The 17,779-nt window shown below is 40.9% G+C and overlaps 1 protein-coding gene across 1 annotated transcript in view; it reads left to right on the top strand.

Annotated features, from left to right (window-relative positions):
• Positions 1-17,779, top strand: part of LOC308618899 (putative ATP-dependent RNA helicase DDX60) — an 80,002-nt gene that overhangs the window by 50,607 nt on the left and 11,616 nt on the right. The window contains exons 27-33 of the mRNA XM_081237239.1: positions 2,500-2,647; positions 4,003-4,155; positions 6,186-6,290; positions 7,868-8,068; positions 12,125-12,229; positions 13,046-13,187; positions 14,859-14,980. Of these exons, the coding sequence (XP_081093365.1) occupies positions 2,500-2,647; positions 4,003-4,155; positions 6,186-6,290; positions 7,868-8,068; positions 12,125-12,229; positions 13,046-13,187; positions 14,859-14,980 (976 nt within the window). The remainder of the gene's footprint in view (positions 1-2,499; positions 2,648-4,002; positions 4,156-6,185; positions 6,291-7,867; positions 8,069-12,124; positions 12,230-13,045; positions 13,188-14,858; positions 14,981-17,779) is intronic.

A 17,779-nucleotide genomic window follows, 5' to 3' on the forward strand; every position in this document is an offset into this window, starting at 1 on the left:
ACTTCTGTGCATCTTCCTTCTGCCTTTTGTGCTGTTTCCCTGGAAGTGATGGTAGGTCTCAGCCTTCTCAATCACTAGTCCTTAGACAGCTTTTCTTCAGGACGCTGGCAGTCAGGACGTCAAGTTGCATTAGTGACCAGCGAGTCAAGCTTTAAACATAAGACGAATGTTCTCGTGAACTAAGAATGCTGCTGCCATATTGGTAAACAAAGGCTGTTGCAGCCGTCAAGCCACCACTTTCCCCGGCAGTGCACCCCGAGGGGACTCAGGATGGGGAAGCACAGGACGCTGGCCCCAGAGAGCTGAGGTGCAGATCAGAGGAACGATTCCAGTGAGCCCAGGCTTTGCATCTTCCCATACACAGAAAAGCCCTAAACTCCTTAACTGGAGGTGTCTGGTTTTCTTTAATTAACAGTAATCCTTTGATGTTCCGATCACCTGATCTTCGTTGCAAAATCTTTTGCGCTTTCTGGCTCCCTGCACCCCCCGCCCCGCCTCACCCCCTCGGAGCAGTCTCTTGGAGTTATCTGAGATGCTGTCTCCGGGGCTTGAAGTCCTAAGAATGTCCACCGAACAGAACATATTTCTCAACTTTTAGGTTGTGCATTTTCTTTCAGTCAGCATTTTCCTACCTCGTTCAGCACCATTACACTGAGGGTGTTGGGACCCTTGCCCTGGGCCCTGTGCTTCAGAGAACCCCACGCCGGCCTCCCCATTTGCAGCCGTTCCCTTAAAATTAGGAGTTGGTGCAGCTCAGGAGACGTCCCTCTGGAGCTCACTCTCACCCTTCAGATTCCAGGTGGTTACGGAGCTCTATTTGTCAGGGTAGGAGGAGGCTGTATTTTATCTGGAAGTTTCGTACCTCAGTTTAAAACTTAGAAATCCTTAGACAACAGTAAGGGGGCGTCCGTTAGCCCTCTGCCTGTGCTGGTCCCGGCATTGCCCCTGGAGGTGAAGGGAATGTCACGGGAAGTGAGTTGGTGGTGCGTCTACTGCTTGGTCTGTATTTCTCACCCCTGAAATGGAGTTAGATGGGACACTGGTTAGCACATATTCTCATATTAGGAGCTGTCTTATGTGCAAAGGCGAGAGTGTCGCCTGAAAAAAAAAAGCACAACCTAAAAGTTGAGAATTAGGTTTTATTTGCTGGACGTTCTAAGGACTTCAGCCCTGGACGCAGCCTCTCAGACAGCTCCGAGGGGCTGCTCCCAAGAGATAAGCGGGGAGCCAGGATGTAGAGGCGTTTTTGCAACAAAGGCCAGGTAGTCGGAACATCAAAAGATGACTGTTCATTAAAGAACACCAGACACCTCCAGTTAAGGAGTTGAGCGCTTTTCTGTGTGTGGGAAGATGCAAAGCCTGGGCTCACCGGAATCGTTCCTCTGATCTGCACCTCAGCTCTCTGGGGCCAGCGTCCTGTGCTTTCCTATCTGTCCCATCCTGAGTCCCCTCGGGGTGCACCATGGAGGGGGACTGCAGAGGCTGCGGACTTGGCGGTGGGCAGCCCATGGGTCTCCATCCTGAGTTCCCTCAGGGCTCACTGTCGGGGTGACGGTAGTGGCTTGATGGCTGCAGCATCCTTTGTTTACTGATACGGCAGCAGCTTTTCTCCTTCACCAGAGACAAACCAAGAAAGGGCCAGAGATGTGGGTGTCTGTGAAAGGCGGTTCCCGTGAGGAGGGATGGATAATGTGCTTTGGTGACCGAGTCCAAGCCAGTGTTTGTGGGGCAGTGTCTTAGGCCAGATTCCTCGCAGAGATCTGAGATGGGACCTCGTGGAAGTGATCTGTTGAAGGGGTGTGCCTGAGCGGGACCTGCAAGAAAGCGAGGAAGCAACAGAGGAGAAGTGAGGAAGAGGCGTAAGGGTGTGGTGTTGCTGGAATATTGCTGACCCCGGCCAACTGGGAGGCCTGGGTGCACTGCAGGATCGTGCCAGCGTGGGTCGAGGGAGCTGTTTCGTGTACCTCTTATCAGTCAGGTACTGGCTGGGGGCCACATTCCCAGTCCCAGGAGGTGTTGTAACCTTCCAGGCATTTCTTGGGAGCTCTTGTCAGCAGAGGGCAATTCTGCAGGGGATGGTGTCGCCAAGAGCCCTTGGCAACCAAACTCAGAGCTGCTGTAGCAGGAGGAGAGGAGGAGAGAAGGAGCTGGCCTGCACTTGGCCATGTGGAGCCGGGGGCACCTACCTCCTCCAAGCCTGTGAAAGAGAAGATGCTCGTCACTTTAGCAAGGGACAGGGGGCTCATATTGGGAGAACTGGATTTGGCAAGAAGGTTGCTTAGAGTAGGAGGAAGGGAGGGAAATATTCAGACACAATAGGGGACTTTTCTGATGAGGGACCACAAGTTCCAGAGGCTTCCGAGGGAGAAGGTTGGTTCAGAGTGGTCCGGGTGTATGTAGCAGTGAATGTCTGGGTGATGAGGGGCTCAAGGATGTCCCGGGCTTCCTATGGTGGCCTAATGTGGCCATTCATTACTTAAAATTTGTTTTTATAAACAGAGATAAAAGAAGCCAGAAAAATCCCAGAAAAATGGATCAAAGCCTAATCCATGAGGCTGAGCATGATAATCTGCTCAAGGTTCTTGAGAAGAACTTGGAGATCCCTCAGGACTGCACATATGCTGATCAGAAGGCCATAGATGCTGAGGTGAGCCCTCAGGATGGAGCAGTGCTCCTGGAAACCATTTCACACTCCTGCTACTACTGCGCAGCTCCAGACGCTGCTGGGTGTGATGCCTCAGTGCCGTCGCTTCCAGAATAGAAATCCTTGTGCGTGGCCTTCTGTCTGTACCTAACCCTGAGGGCTCTGCAGAGCATGTTTGAAGAAGACAGGATTAGGTTTATAGATCTCTTGCTTGTTAATAGTTAACCCCTGGGGGTGGCTGCCCTCCCGTTATTTCTTCCTGCAATACTGTTTTTCACAGCCTGAATTCTACGCTCCGGTCTCACACGCCTCAACCGAATATTTCGGTACATGTGGTCCAATACACTTGAAATAATATATACACAGTTTCTCTAAAGCTCAGGATTTCTGTGTTATAGTCAAAACAAAAAGACATTGAAATATCTGGCATGCCGTTTCTTCTTCAAAATGTTTTATAGTGCAAATAATGCATACGTTTGGTAGACGAATTTGAAAATACAAATTAGTAACAATAAAAGCCATATGCCAACCGTCGGAAGTAATCACTGCCCTTCTGGATGAACCTTTCATATCTTTGTGACCACACACATGCACACACATGCACACGCATACACACACATACATGCACACACACATACATACACACATAGGTACATACAGGCATATGCCTGTGTGTGTATATGTGCATTCTATTGTATACATTCTTTTATAAATTTCATGGTTTCCTCCTTTTCGAGAACCATCATCATTTTCATGAGTCCTTGATATCCCCTTGTATAGTTGACTGTACGTGGAGGGTATTTTGCTTTTGGATTCTTAGGGTTTTTGGTTTTTTCTTTTCTTCTCTCTTTCATAAGCAGTGTTTATTTTAGCACATAAAACTCTGCATGCAAGTGGATTTCCTCCTTAGGGCAGGGATATTTTTAAGGCTATCTGTGACCAATTTACAGTGCGAAGGAAGCCCTCCCAGACCATGTAAGGTAAGGAACCTGCTCTGCTTGGAGATATCGCTCTCCCCAGGGAGACCACCTAGGGCTGATCTGACCTCCCTCAGGCTGGAGCAGCCACACTCACACCTCCTCTGGGGATTGTCTACTGCTTGGTTAGTACTTCTCACCCCTGAAATGGGGTGAAACAGTGCGAGACATTCTGCTCCAAGACTTTGGAACATTTCTGATAGTTACTGTTGTTCCCATAAAATATTTTTTATATGTAGAGTTAATTTCAAATAATTGGCCTCATTTAGCTAAATTATTATACAGTGTGCCTGTTATTTTCATTTCACCGTTTTAAATTCTGATTTAAATTAAAATTAGATAAGAGATGATCAAAATCCCTAAAACCCTTTCTTCTTTCAGACTTTGCAGTGGGTGTTTGACCGAGTGAAATTCTCAAGGAAAGGTGCCGAACTGAAGGCTTTGGCAGCACGGGGGATTGGATATCATCACGGCTCTTTGAGCGCCAAAGAAAAGCAGTTAGTTGAGATTCTTTTTAGGAAAGGATTTATTAGGGTAAGTAAATTTCTTCATTTTAAAACTTGAAACTCTGTCTATATGAAGCTGAGCACCCATAACGAGTGGAAAATAACCATTTTTTCCCATCTAATTATGTCTTTTTTTTTTTAACGTCTCATGATACCACTGCATTTTCCATCTCATTTAGTTGAGGGAGGGGGTTTGAAATCTCTCATTGTTTATCTCTTTTTCATGAGATTCAAGTATCCCCTAAACAAGTACTGTTCCAACTATTTCCAACTATGTTTGAATTATACCTGTGGCGATCTAGGAATAAATGCCCACTTTTCATTTATAATGTCAACGGCATTTTGTCAGCTGTTCATGTGATTTTGGCTGTAGACGTCTTTTCATGGGTGTGGAGGACATTCAGGGTAGCATTTCAATCAGGTCTTTTCCTGGTGTAATAGGTGAAATAAGAACAAGGATGTACTGCTTCCCTGGGGCCCGCTGCACGGCTCGGCAGACTTTAGCGGCACCATCCTCATACTCTGTCCTGTCCGTGGTGGCGGACAGGAGGAAGGTTCCCTGAATCACTTGACACCCAGCCTTTGTTATGTTGTATTTGGTGTGTCCCATAAAGATGTGAGGGGATACTCTGGATACATTCACAAAGAGGGTTTATGTGATTTCCTAGTTAATTTAGACCTTGAGTAATCTTTTAAAATAGACCCTGACTTTTTCTAATTTGCCACATTAATTTTTTGAATTATGTACATTATATTTGTGTGTGGTGGGGTGGGGAGAGATTGATTCTGTTACTCTAGGGAGTGTCTTTTAATCTTAATAAATAAATCTTGAGGAAAATCTGACATCCTAATTTAAGGGTAATTCTGTAATCTGGAAAAAAAACCCAAATGTATCATTAACAACTTTGTTTAGCTTTTTTCTTAACTAATAACAAGTTATTTATTTATTTTAAAAGTCAATAACCAGAAACAAAATTTTTTACATAATTATGAATTGAGGTAAGGAGGCACAACCATTTTGATCAGCATATCCTGGGTCTAAAATAGTATCTGTTAAATAGTAGTTGCTCAATTACCAGTGGCTTAGTAAATGGATAACTAGATCCCTCTAGGAAAAGTACTATGGAAATAGAGTTAGCTTTGTTATTGAGAACACATGTTTCAAAAGGTATTTATTCTAGTTATAGTCTAAATTTAATGTTCTTTCTTTTCCCATTCATGTTCTTATTGAAGAACTTTATAAAAACAATAAATGGTGTGTTTCATTTTGACAGAGTATCGATATCAGGTTCAGAATAATTAAAGAAAATTATTCCATATACTTCACCATTAACCTCAACTATGACTTCATGATAATCAACAGAAATAGAAATAACAATTAGAAATACCCAGCATTATATGAAAAAATGAGTAAAAATAGATTATTTAAGAAACTAAAATTTGCCCTACTCCTTTTCTGGTCCATTATTATGGCAATTCAGGGAAAAAGGTGAAACTTGATTTGCTCTATTACTTAGATAATTTATTTCCATAGAAATAATCTTCACAGATAAGTTATAGTGGGTGAGGCTGGCCACTGCCCATACGTGGGTCTGTAACAGTATTATTCCCTGTTGTGGGAAGTTCCCTTTCTAGTCATTTATTACAAAGTATTTCCTGAGCACCTGTCACGTGCCTGGTACTCTTTTTGGGGGTGGGGTACACGATAGTGAAAGGGGCTTGGAGTCTGAGGCAGGACAGTAAACACACAGATGGTACACTTGAGGTGGTCATTGATGCCACGAGTAGGGATAATGAGGACGGGGCCGTCATTTTGGATGTGGTGGTCCAGAACTTTCTATTTGACATTTGAGCGGAGGACTGAACAAACCAGGTAAATGGATACGTGGGAGAAGAATATTCTGGGCAGAGCAGAGTGAGGGGCAAGGCCCTGAGCAGTGAAATATGACATAGCAAGAACGCCAACGTGCTAGAGCCTGTAGCTCAAGGCTTTCAGTCACTCCATGGCATTCCACTGAAACGCTATTTTATGAAGTAACTGTTTTATTCTCTTTCTAGGTGGTGACCGCTACGGGGACACTTGCTTTAGGAATCAACATGCCTTGTAAATCTGTGGTTTTTGCTCAAAACTCAGTCTATCTGGATGCCTTAAACTACAGACAGGTATTGTGATATGCAGAAACTCCCTATTGCATTGTTAAAATAGGGCAGTAAAAGAGTAAAAAAGGCGAGCCTTTGGTTTGCAAACGTGCTGCAATTCACAGGGAGTTTCCTGCAAACCTGACAGTCACGATTAGCTGTGGTAAAGTGGGCAGGTCACGGGTTTGCTGTTACGTGACCTTGGGTGAGATATCTAACGTGCCTGGTCCTTCTTTGCTATCTCCAGAATAGGGATGATAAGGACGGTCCCATGGCATTTGCAAGAATTCAATGAAGTGATTTGTAGGGAAGACACACGTGCAAGGTGCTTGAGGACTCTCTCCTCATCCAGTCCCTGTGCCCCTGAGTTTACGGCCTGGGGTTCTCTTTCATGCTTCTCTTGTCTTTGCCCCTGCTGTGCACTGTACTACCAAGCCGACTTTGTTATTCTCCTCCAGTGGTTTTGATTTTGGCCTTGCAATTTCCATTTCTGCCATCTTCCATCATACATTTTTAGCTTGTAGTAATTAAACAGTTTTCCTAATTTTCAGGTTTCCTGACTCCACTGTGTCCTGAACGCAGATGGTTTTCCTGCTCAGGATCACTTGGTGACTATTTCTGCTACATCTATCAGCCAACATTACAGGTTTTATCCAAGTGCCCCCCCCACCACTTCCTCATGGAACACTTCCTTTCTATTCCCTGATGGGCCTTGTTCCTACCCAATACAACATCCTTAGTTTTTCCTCCATTTTACCAACCCCTGTCCTTTTGATTTCTCCTTCTGCTGCTGTTCTGGGCATGAATCCTCCCCCCATATCATCTTTGGGAATCTCTCATTTAGGGGTCTGAGGCCGGCGTTATGGATGGTGAACTTGGGAGTGGAAATGCCAAGGTTGGAGTCCTGGGTCTTTCACTTCTTGGTGTTTGCCTACAGTGAGTTTCTTATTTCCCAAGCCCCAGTTACTCTACTGTAAAATGCAGACAATGATTACACTCACCTCACAGGGTAGTGATTGTAGGGTCTTTATAAAAAAGGGGTAAAGGACCTAGCACATTCTGAGCACTTACTAAAGGAAAACTAATATAACTTGTGTAAAGAGTTTGTTCTTAAGTTTCTTTGTACCAGTAGCGTTTCTGAATTTTATCTCACTCCTGCATCTCCTCAGTTTGTGCACAATTTTTATGGTGATTTGTCACTCAGCACACGTGTGTAGTGGAGAGAGAGAAAAGGGACAAAGGAGGGGGGTGGGAAGGAAGAGAGGAGGACTAGTAAGATCAGCTGTAAGTGAACTGGAAACCAGGGTCTCGTCTTTTTTTCTTCTTGCTGTTTTGTCTTCTGTATATCATTATACGAATATCTAGCACAGTTTTGGGAATGAAATAAGCACATCAGGATGACAAATGTCTCATTTTCAGTTCTGTCTCAGCCACGGTGAATTTCCTGCCTGGTACCCAGTTGGATTTTCATCTCAGTTCTGTAATGGTTGGACATCTGCACAGTTTACTTGCTCTAATGCAGTATAAAAGGCTCAGTTCTTTTACTGTGATGGAGAAACTGTTCAGGAAAGATTTACTTTGTGATTCTAATCTCTTTTCAGATGTCTGGACGGGCCGGACGACGAGGTCAAGACCTGGGGGGAGATGTGTATTTCTTTGATATTCCACTCCCTAAAATCGAAAAGCTCATCAAATCCAATGTCCCTGAGCTGAGAGGGCAGTTTCCTCTCAGCATATCCCTGATCCTGAGACTCATGCTCCTGGCTTCCAAGGGAGATGACCCCGAGGACGCTAAGGCAAAGGTACTGTGGGGATGGTTTCTGGGGCTGAGTCTCTGCTACTGGCCGGGCTCTTTTTTACATCTGTAGTGATAGCTTCTTGGAGTCACCAGTCTTTAATGCTTGGTGGTGTCTTGGCTGGTAGAGGACTGGGGGCGGGTGGGGAGAGTAACAATTAGTTTTGTTGTCTCTGTCAATCATAGAATTTATGGCCAATGGGCATTTGGATTTGCCCCAGATGACTATTTTCATGTATGATAAACATTGCCCCATAGGAGTGAAGGGTGCTAGCTATGGATTTAAGAAGATCTGGGTTACAAAAAGATTTGTGTTTATGATTTTGTAATAAAAGAATTTATTTTTCATAAAAAAGTAACCCAGGTTCATCAAAGAATATTTGGATAATGCAGAAAGTTGAAGGAAGAAAAAAAGCACCTGCACCTAGTTTCGCTCTCCAAAAAGTCACATTCTCATTTTGCTATTTTTTTCAGTCATATTTCTAAGTATACGTGTGTATTTGGTTCCTTGCAAAGATATATTTATATTTAGTTGGACTTAAGACTATGGTTATAAACTTACCGTGAAATTTTCTGCTCAGATAAATATTTTGAGTCTAATTCCACAATGAGAAATTTAAAATTCATAATTTAATATTTGGTTTCATCCTTATGAAGATGCATTGTGAAGGGACCCATTCCTCCCTGTGTTTGTATATTGATTAGCCTGCCCTCTAAATTGGATCCTGTTTGCCAAGGTAAGGATTCTTCCAGGACTTTTGTGATGAGTAGCCTCTTGTTATGTTGTTGATGCTCCTACAGGCCAGGTGCATATCATTTTAGACCAAAATGTCCCCATGTTTGAGTTCTTATTTTTTACCTCTCTACAGGAGAGAAGCAAACGTCTTCTTGCAAACTTTTTAATTTTTTTCAAAAAGGTTTTCAGAGTCGTTGGTCTTCTTTGCCTTGGCCTGTATGAGGAGCTTTCTCTGTAACCTTCACACATAAAAGACTCAAGTGTGGGCATAAATTTCTTGGAATATTCTTTTTACTTATCACATCAAACTAGAATCGCTTCACTGCCCTCTGGCATTTACAGTCATAGAGGAACAGACTCTTGAAATCTCCTCTAGAGGAACTGTGCTAATTCCTGTTTTCTTATAGTTTATTTCTTTCTGCCTATGTAATTATATGAGTATTTTAAAAGTCTGTATATTTAAATTCTTTTCCCCAGAATTTTCTATTTTGTGTGTCTTTCCTTTTATGTTTTATTGATGTTTTGGTTATTACATGATGAAAACTTTCAGTCTTCATGCTCAGAAGGTTTTATCGTGGTAAAATACATGTAACATTAAATTTGCCATCTTAACCGGTTTGAAGTGTACAATTCGGTAATGTTAAGAACCTTTGCATTGTGCAGGGCTCAGGTCATTCTGGAGCTAAGAAAAGATTTCTTAAGTTAGATCTTAGATATTTGCTTCCGTTTTGATTTGTTCAGTTTCCAGGAAAAGTTACAACTTTTTAAATCAAAAGTCGTTTTCCTGTTCTCCACTGTTGTTTTTCTTCATTATGAGAGGACACTTGAGTTTATCTCCTGTGTCTCTGATGCACCCTCTAAAGTTTCAGATCTACTCCTTAGGGGATACCAATTGGATGTTCATTCTGCTGCTGGACTTGTTTCCCTGAGATTGTGCACTACTTCCTGTGTCACCCTTTCATATCATAATAATATTTTTAAAATGTCAATTTATATTGTCCATTTACCTTATGCAGTTGTGCCTTGTTTCATAAGAGGTCATATCTTTTGGCCTCCATTGAGGATGCCAAAGAATTCTTCCAAAATACGTTTTTCTAATAAAACCCATTTTCATAGGTCAGATTACTTTTGGGTAGAAGCAAGTGTTCTTGTGATGGTCTGTAAGTTTCTACAGAGCCTGGTCCCAGGCTCCCTTGTTGGACTCACCACGTCCTCCTCTCCTACATGAGCCCACTACCTGCTCCACCGACAGTAGGCATGTAACAGTCCGAGGGGCATGGCTTTGCTGTTTCTGCTGCTTCCAGAACCTTCCCCCAGATGTGTGCACAGTCTCACTCTTCCATCTTGTTCAGTTTCTTGCTCTGCTCTTAGCCTGCTGCCACCACTCCTCCTGTGCTGTCGACAGACCCCCGTCTGCTGTGCCGACTGTGACCCCTGCTCATTTATACGTAGCACACACCATGCCTTACCCAGCTGCAAATCTCTGTCTCTGTCTATATCTACCATCTCTACCATGTTTTTGTTTAGTTTCTCTATATTTCCCACTGGAATGTAAGCACCCTAGGCCAAAGGTGTTTGTTTGTCTTAATTCTTGGTACAGACACCCAATAAATAGTTGTAGCATGACTGAATAATTTTAGGAAGTTGGTCTGTTTTCTTAAAAGAACTGATCTCTTGTGGGTTTTTCTGTTTTCTCACTTTTGAAGGAAAGTACATCCCTTCAGATCTGGTGGTTTGCCAAGAAAGAAGCATGCATGATTTTTCTTTTGGTTTCACTCTCTGCTCACCTCAGTGCTGTTTAAATACCCTTTTAAATGTGAAGCTAGATGAATAGCTTTTGGCCCAAACCTCAACATTTAGCATATTTTCAAGTTATGTACCTTTCTGGACTGAAAGTTCATCTTCTGCCAATGTCACTGACAGATTGGTCCACAGATTGGTCCTGTGGAGGCCATTCGTCACCACGAACTGCAGTAGGCACTGCAGTCAGAACTCTTACTGTCGTAATAAGACTTTAGTGACGTGGTCTGCATTTCCAGAGTTACAGTGAACCACCAGAAGTCACTCACCCTCTTACTACTCTGCTGTTTCCTGGCTGTTGCTCTAAATGTAGAGCAAGAGAGAGAAGTTGCAGGAAAGGGCATTCATGGCTCCCTGAGAACGTGTCACCCCAAAGGAGAGGTGATGGATGGTACACCCCCTCCCTTCCTTCCTTCCTTCCTTCCTTCCTCCTAGTCCACTGGCCTTACATTGACTAGAGATTCTTCCTGGGTACTGTGAACTCCCAGGCCTAAAGGCAGCCACGTTTAATTTCGGTGATGTTGGGAAATTCTCCTTTTACTTGAACCTCATAAACGTTGTAGTGGGCAGTTGAAAGATATCTGAACTGTTACCTCGATGCTGTTTTACTATCTCAATATTTTTATTACTTTGACCTTAATCAACCTAATTCCATCGTTTCTGCAACGATACTGCAGGACATGGGATAATGTATCAATAATATCGTATTTTCTTCCAGAACAACCCAAGATTGTAAGCTCTTAAACTGGATTCACATATATTACCAGATTATTTGGCAACATGTTTCATTTCCAATGATTCTGTTTTATATGTTCCGTTTTGTTAGGGAAAGGGTGTGCCATGTAAGAATATGGTAAAACAAGTCATGTGAAATCCCACTGAATCTTAGGTGGGTCTGGTATCTGTGGGGTAAAATGGATATTAGTAATATATATTTGATTGTTTTATATTCTTTTATGAGCTGGTCAGTTGGATGTGGCCACAAGAGGAGACAGACAAGAGGCTCAGGGGAACAAAGTAGAAACTCAGAGGTCCTAGAAATGCAGGCAGGGTGCACCATGCAGGGCTTCATGAGACCCCAGGATGGTCGGGAGGCAAGAGACACGAGTGGAGGGAGGGGATCCATGGGAAAGGCAAGGCATCTCAGAGTAAATAGTTTGGGACCGGCTAGTTGGAATAATTTGGGTGGGCTTTGGGAGCTGCAGTGGTGTCTATTTGCCTGGCACCTGGGGTGCTTTAGGACAGGGGAATATTGGCTTGGTGTGTGAGATTCAGGTAAGGCAGCAGGTGGGGCGTAAAGTTGGGATTGGTTGGTTTGTAGAGGAAAAGCAAGCTTTGTCAAGTTATTGTTATCTTTAGGAAGTAGCCCTGGGAATATCAGTCTCTGCCCAGCCAGCAAGGTTTTTAAGATGTCAAAACATCATAATATGCAGGAAAAAATGTTAAATTCCAATGCACGTCTCTTGTCATCCAGGAGTGTGTTTCTCAGTAGGAGCGCAGTGTGAATTAACAGGCTCCTCTCCTCAGGTGCTGTCCGTGCTCAAGCACTCACTGCTGTCCTTCAAGCAGCCCCGGGCGCTGGAGATGCTGAAACTGTACTTTCTGTTCTCCCTGCAACTCCTGGTCAAGGAGGTAGGACCGTGTTTGCCTTTTTGTGAGATAGGATCCGTACCATCTCTGTTTCTCATCATCTTGAACTAATTCCAGTCTTTCCAAGGTGATAGCTAAGGATTCCTACTACTTACAGTTGATTTAATGATCAAAGTGGGCAAGGTAATGAGTACTAATCTCTCTTATGTTGGTATTATGGACTGAAAAAATAAAAGCACAACCTGAAAGTTGAGAATTATGTTTTATTCAGTGGACATTCTTAGGACTTCAAGCCCAGGACATAGCATCTCAAATAACACTTGAGGGGCTTCTCCCAAGAGGCAAGGGAGGAGCTAGGATCTGTAGGGGTTTTTGCAATAAAGACCAGGTAGTCAGAACTTCAAAAGATGACTGTTCATTAAAGAAAACCAGACACCTCCAGTTAAGGAGTTTAGGGCTTTTCTGTGTATGGGAAGATGCAAAGCCTGGACTCACTGGAATCGTTCCTCTGATCTGCACCTCAGCTCTCTGGGGCCAGCGTCCTGTGCTTCCTCATCCTGAGTCCCCTCGGGGTGCACCATCGGGAAGGCGGGTAGAGGGAGGTGGGGAGTAGCTGCCGTGGCTGAGGGCTTGATGGCCGGCATTCTGTCTCCATCCTGAGTTCCCTCAGGGCTCACCTTCGGGGCGGCTGTAATGTGATGGCTTGATGGCTGCAACATCCTTTGTTTACTGATATGGCCGGCAATGTTTTAGTTCTCAGTATTAAGTACTACTTTAAACTGGCATTTAATAAGTTGTCTATTAATTAAGGTATGTGGTTGAGTTGAGTCAAACTAATAAATTATGTCTGTTCTTTAGGGCTATTTAGATCAAGAAGGTAATCCTACAGGCTTTGCTGGACTTGTGTCACATTTGCATTATCACGAGCCTTCTAATCTTGTTTTCGTCAGTTTTCTTGTAAGAGGCCTTTTCCATAATCTCTGTCAGCCAACCAGGAAAGGTAAGCTTGACATTTCATACGTATGGTCTAAAAACAGCAAAGATGCTATAGTGAAGCTAACACTTCAGGAAATTTTTTTTTTCTACAAAGAAAATACAAGTTAATATTTAGATAATTTGGAGATACCAAATTAGATAAAATAAAGTTTTATATACCTACTAATATAGATTACCTAGGAGAAAGCCATATTTTGTGGCAACTATTTAAAAATAACAACTTCTTATTAACTTGAGAGATTCCTTGATTCCAGGATTCAGAAATATTAATATATGATTTTTTGATAAATATTTTTCTAATTAAATGTAATATATACTCATAGAAAAAGGGTATAGGAAACCATCATGTTAAAAAATATTCACTGTTGGTATTTGTGAATATTTTCCTCCAATCATATTTTCTTTGAATATAATTCTATAGTGTATTTAAATAGCTGATATCATATTAGTTGCATGATCTAGAAACTTGTTTTCCCCCAGATTTGCTTTTGTCAAATTGTGTACATTTTTTGTGAATTCCATTTGTAAAGCCCATCTAATATTTCATTTAATGCAGTTTTTATAAAAGCCTTTGATTTTTATAACTAAACCATAAATCTTTAAACTATGACCCTAAAAGAAATGTTTCTGTCTTTGTGCTTAAGTTCATTGTAGTTCCTGATGCCTATTGATTTCCTTGCCTTTCACAGCATAACTTTGCTTTATCTTCCGTCGTTGACTGGCAGGAACACTCTGTTTTACACAATGTCAGTAGGCTCTGAATGTGCATTGTTCTGTGAAACAAGGATACTCAGGAAGTTCTGTCTCCCAAAAGCTCTGTAAGAGGAGAAATAATTTCAGGCAACAAGAAGTGCAGTTGTGTTATTGCTGTGTGTGTGTATGTAGGGAGGTGTGTGCAGTTATAAATATGGAGACAGAAGCTTTATGAGGCAGATAATATGGACGTTGCTATTTTGTACATGAAGAAACAGAGAAGTTAAACAAATTGCCATGGTCACAAAACCTAAATATTGTAAGTCTTGAGCCAAGATTCAAATATGGGCAAGTTATTAAAGGTGGCACTTGTTAACATGACCATGTAACAGTCACGTGCTGTGGAGGATGGGAGTGAGTCAGGTTGATGGGATATATATATATATATATATATATATATATATATATATATATATTATTGGAGTATAGTTCCTTTACCATGTTGTGTTAGGGGTTGATAGTATATTAACATGAGTGGCAGGGAGGGGAGGGGAGGGGGATGGGGGGTCATTTGTGGGTTAGTTTTGGAAACCCTTACGTGCTTGGCTGAGGAGATTGGATTTTGTTTATGAGGCATTGAGATGCAGTCAGAGGCTTTTTAGGAGGTGAGATCATGATCATTAAATGCTTAAGAAAACCAATCATAGACTAAAGAGGAAGGTCCCAGGTAAGGGGACAAGGATCTTTGGTTGGAGTTACAAGAGTCTGAAGTAGAGGGGGAGCAGCAAGAAGGAGAAAGAAGGCACAGGTGTAAAACTGCCAGCAGAGATAGTCATTCCCTAGTCGCTATACTTGTTACAAATTTCTAGTCTCCATGAAATAACATGCAATATAACATTCAATTTATATTGTTCAATTTAAACATTAAAAATGGGATTAATGCACTTTTTATGTTTATGACAAGATATTTTATTTTGTATAGGCTCAAAACAATTTTCTCAAGATGTTATGGAAAAGCTAGTGTTAGTATTGGCAAATCTGTTTGGAAGGCAGTATCTTCCAGCAAAGTTCCAAGATACTACACTCAAGTTTTATCAATCCAAGGTAAAATTTATGATTCTGATAACATTAAATAATTAAGATAATTTAATAGATCCTACCATAAATGATTCCACAGCAGTAGAATTTTATTAATATAGAGTTCATTTGTTTTATAGAAATAATTTGTTCTTCTGTAATCAGTGTTATATTTAATCTTTAATTCACATGTCTCCTCTATATATCTATCAAAAGATTAAATGCCTTGAGGAAAAATGGGATAAAAAGTTTTGCTCATGTTTTCCATTGGATTGTATAAACGTGTAGCAATCAGTGGCTAAAGAAAAAAAATGTGCGTAATTATACATTAAATGAACTAATAGTTCCCATCATTGAATCTCTAGGTCTTTTAGCATCTTTTTACCTTGCAGTACGTCTATGGACAGGAAGTGTATGCTGTAAACTATAATGTTCTCACTGAAAAAATAGAATAGTCATCTAAGAATCATCCCTTGACACACAGACTGTTGTCCGATTTTATTTGCAATGACTTCTTTGATCATAATTCCCTGTCATTAAATCAGCATCAAATATTATTACTAATGTATTTCACTAGAATCTGAGAAAGTGGGAAGGGCTGGTTATACCAGATAACCTTGATAAAAGGTGACAAAGAAGAACAAAAAGAGAAGAGTTCATCTATGTTGTCTAACATCACAATGTTAAGTTACCATTCTTAGCCCTCACAGAATGTTCTCTAGACCAGTGAACACAATTTTAGTCATTGACTTTTCATCTTCATATCTTTTTCATCACATGTACATTCTTGGACTATTATTTGTTTTGGTTAAGTAAACTTATTTTTCTTATAAAAGACAAGTCAGTATCTCTATTCTTACACAGATGGTTATGATAGAAAAAAGTACAATAAAAAAAGGTTTTGAGTGGAGGCCTCCTATTTCTCTCTCTTTTTTCCTTTAAAGATTATTAGAAATTTGAGCACTTCCAGGTGGGACATGCTAGGTGGCCATCACTCCTGTTGCAACAGAGAGCTGTGGAAGGGATGAGGATTATATTGGCTAAAATTATAAAATGGCAAGAACTTATCCAAGGTGTGATTGGACTCTCCAACCATGATTTTTCTCTCAAAGAACTTGTTGATTCTGGACGAGGTTGAAAGTTGTACTTAACATATCCAGAGAGCCTCTCCTATGAGATAAAAAAACAAAACAAAACAATAAAGCTTTTAGTGATTCCATGGGGCTGGAGTGACAGAATAGACACTTGAGAGAGTGTTAACTCAGGACATTCACTGGGTCATATCTGCATGAAACGTTGGGGGTGTTACACCAAATTTCTTGCAGTCTTGTAGCATTTATTAAATAAAAACCCACTAGAGGGAAGAGTTTGAATTTATTCATAGGCTTATATTACCCTCAAGGCATTTTTAAAGCCATCTAGGGCTGGAAGGTGTAAATGTAGGTTATGAAGCTCTACAGGAATGAAGTGGATCTTTGGGAATCTTTTAGGGCTGAGAAGACTGAGACCCACCAGCCTCATACTCAAAACCCAAGAGGGCCTAGGAGCAGAGATGCACCAGATGTAGACTGAGACTTACTAAAACTGGAAAACAGTATCAATCCACTTCAATCTCTACTTAGACTGAGGTGATCACATCTTCACTCACTTGGCCAAACACAAAATTGGGGAGCTCACTCCAGTGGAAGATAACATTGTTTGAAGTCTATCAGGTCCTTTTACAAACACTTCTGGTGAAAGAAAAGAAAAAACCTAAAAAAGTGAGTAAGCAAGAACATATGACCAATTAGCAGGAATGAAAGAGGCACTAATAATCAACACGAAGATGATTCAGATATTGAAGTTAGAATATAAGGACTGCTCAAGAAAATGGGTGAAGAGATAGAACTCATGAAAGGATGGAGAATTTCACTAGATAATTACAAAATTGATGAAAGAATAGAGAATTTCACCAGGTAATTAATTGGACAGTCCAGAATTGAAAAATGTGATGTCTGATCAGAATATACATACCAGAAGTCAAAATCAGTGAGTTGACTGATAGCTCAATAAAAGGTATCTGAATTGTAGCACAGGGAGAAAAAAAAGAAAATAAAAGCAATAGCATATGAGAATGTAGATCACATTCAAAAAGTTTAATGTAATATAATGGCAATCCCAGAAGAAGAGGAGGGAGAAGAATGGCAGGAGGGTATTCAAAAATAATAGCTGGGAATTTTCCCGAGCTGATGAAAGACAGCACTCCATAGTTTCAAAAGATTAGTCAACTTCAAGAAGGATAAAGAAACATTAAAACTACTGAAAATCAAAAACAAAGAGAAAAACACAAATCAGCTAGAGCCAAAATAAACATTTCCTTGAAAAAAGCAATAATAAGATTGATAGCTGACTTTCTGACCAAAATAATGGAAGGCAGAAGAAAATGGGAATATAATTTTCACTCCACTCTGTTTATTTTTGTGCATGAATGTGTACAGATACTTAGCGTATGTTTTAAACATAAGTTAAAACGGTAAATATATTGTGATTGGTTTCATGACATATCAAGAGGATATGCATACCTTATTTTTAAAGTTTTTTTTTAATGAGAGCATCATACATACTAAAAAAAAAAGTTTTTTGAGGTATAATTGATATATAAAAATTGCATACGTTTAATGTATACATGTTAATGCGTTTGGACATATGCATACACCTGTGATATCATTGCCACAACAAAGGCACTAAACATATCCACCATGTCCAAAATTTTTCTTCTGGTTTTATTTTTTTTTTTTTTTTTTTTTTTTTTTTTTTTTTTTTTTTTTTTTTTTTTTTGCGGTAGGC

This window comes from Mesoplodon bidens, assembly GCF_964165515.1.
Source record: "Mesoplodon bidens genome assembly, chromosome: 6".
NCBI lineage: Eukaryota > Metazoa > Chordata > Mammalia > Artiodactyla > Ziphiidae > Mesoplodon > Mesoplodon bidens.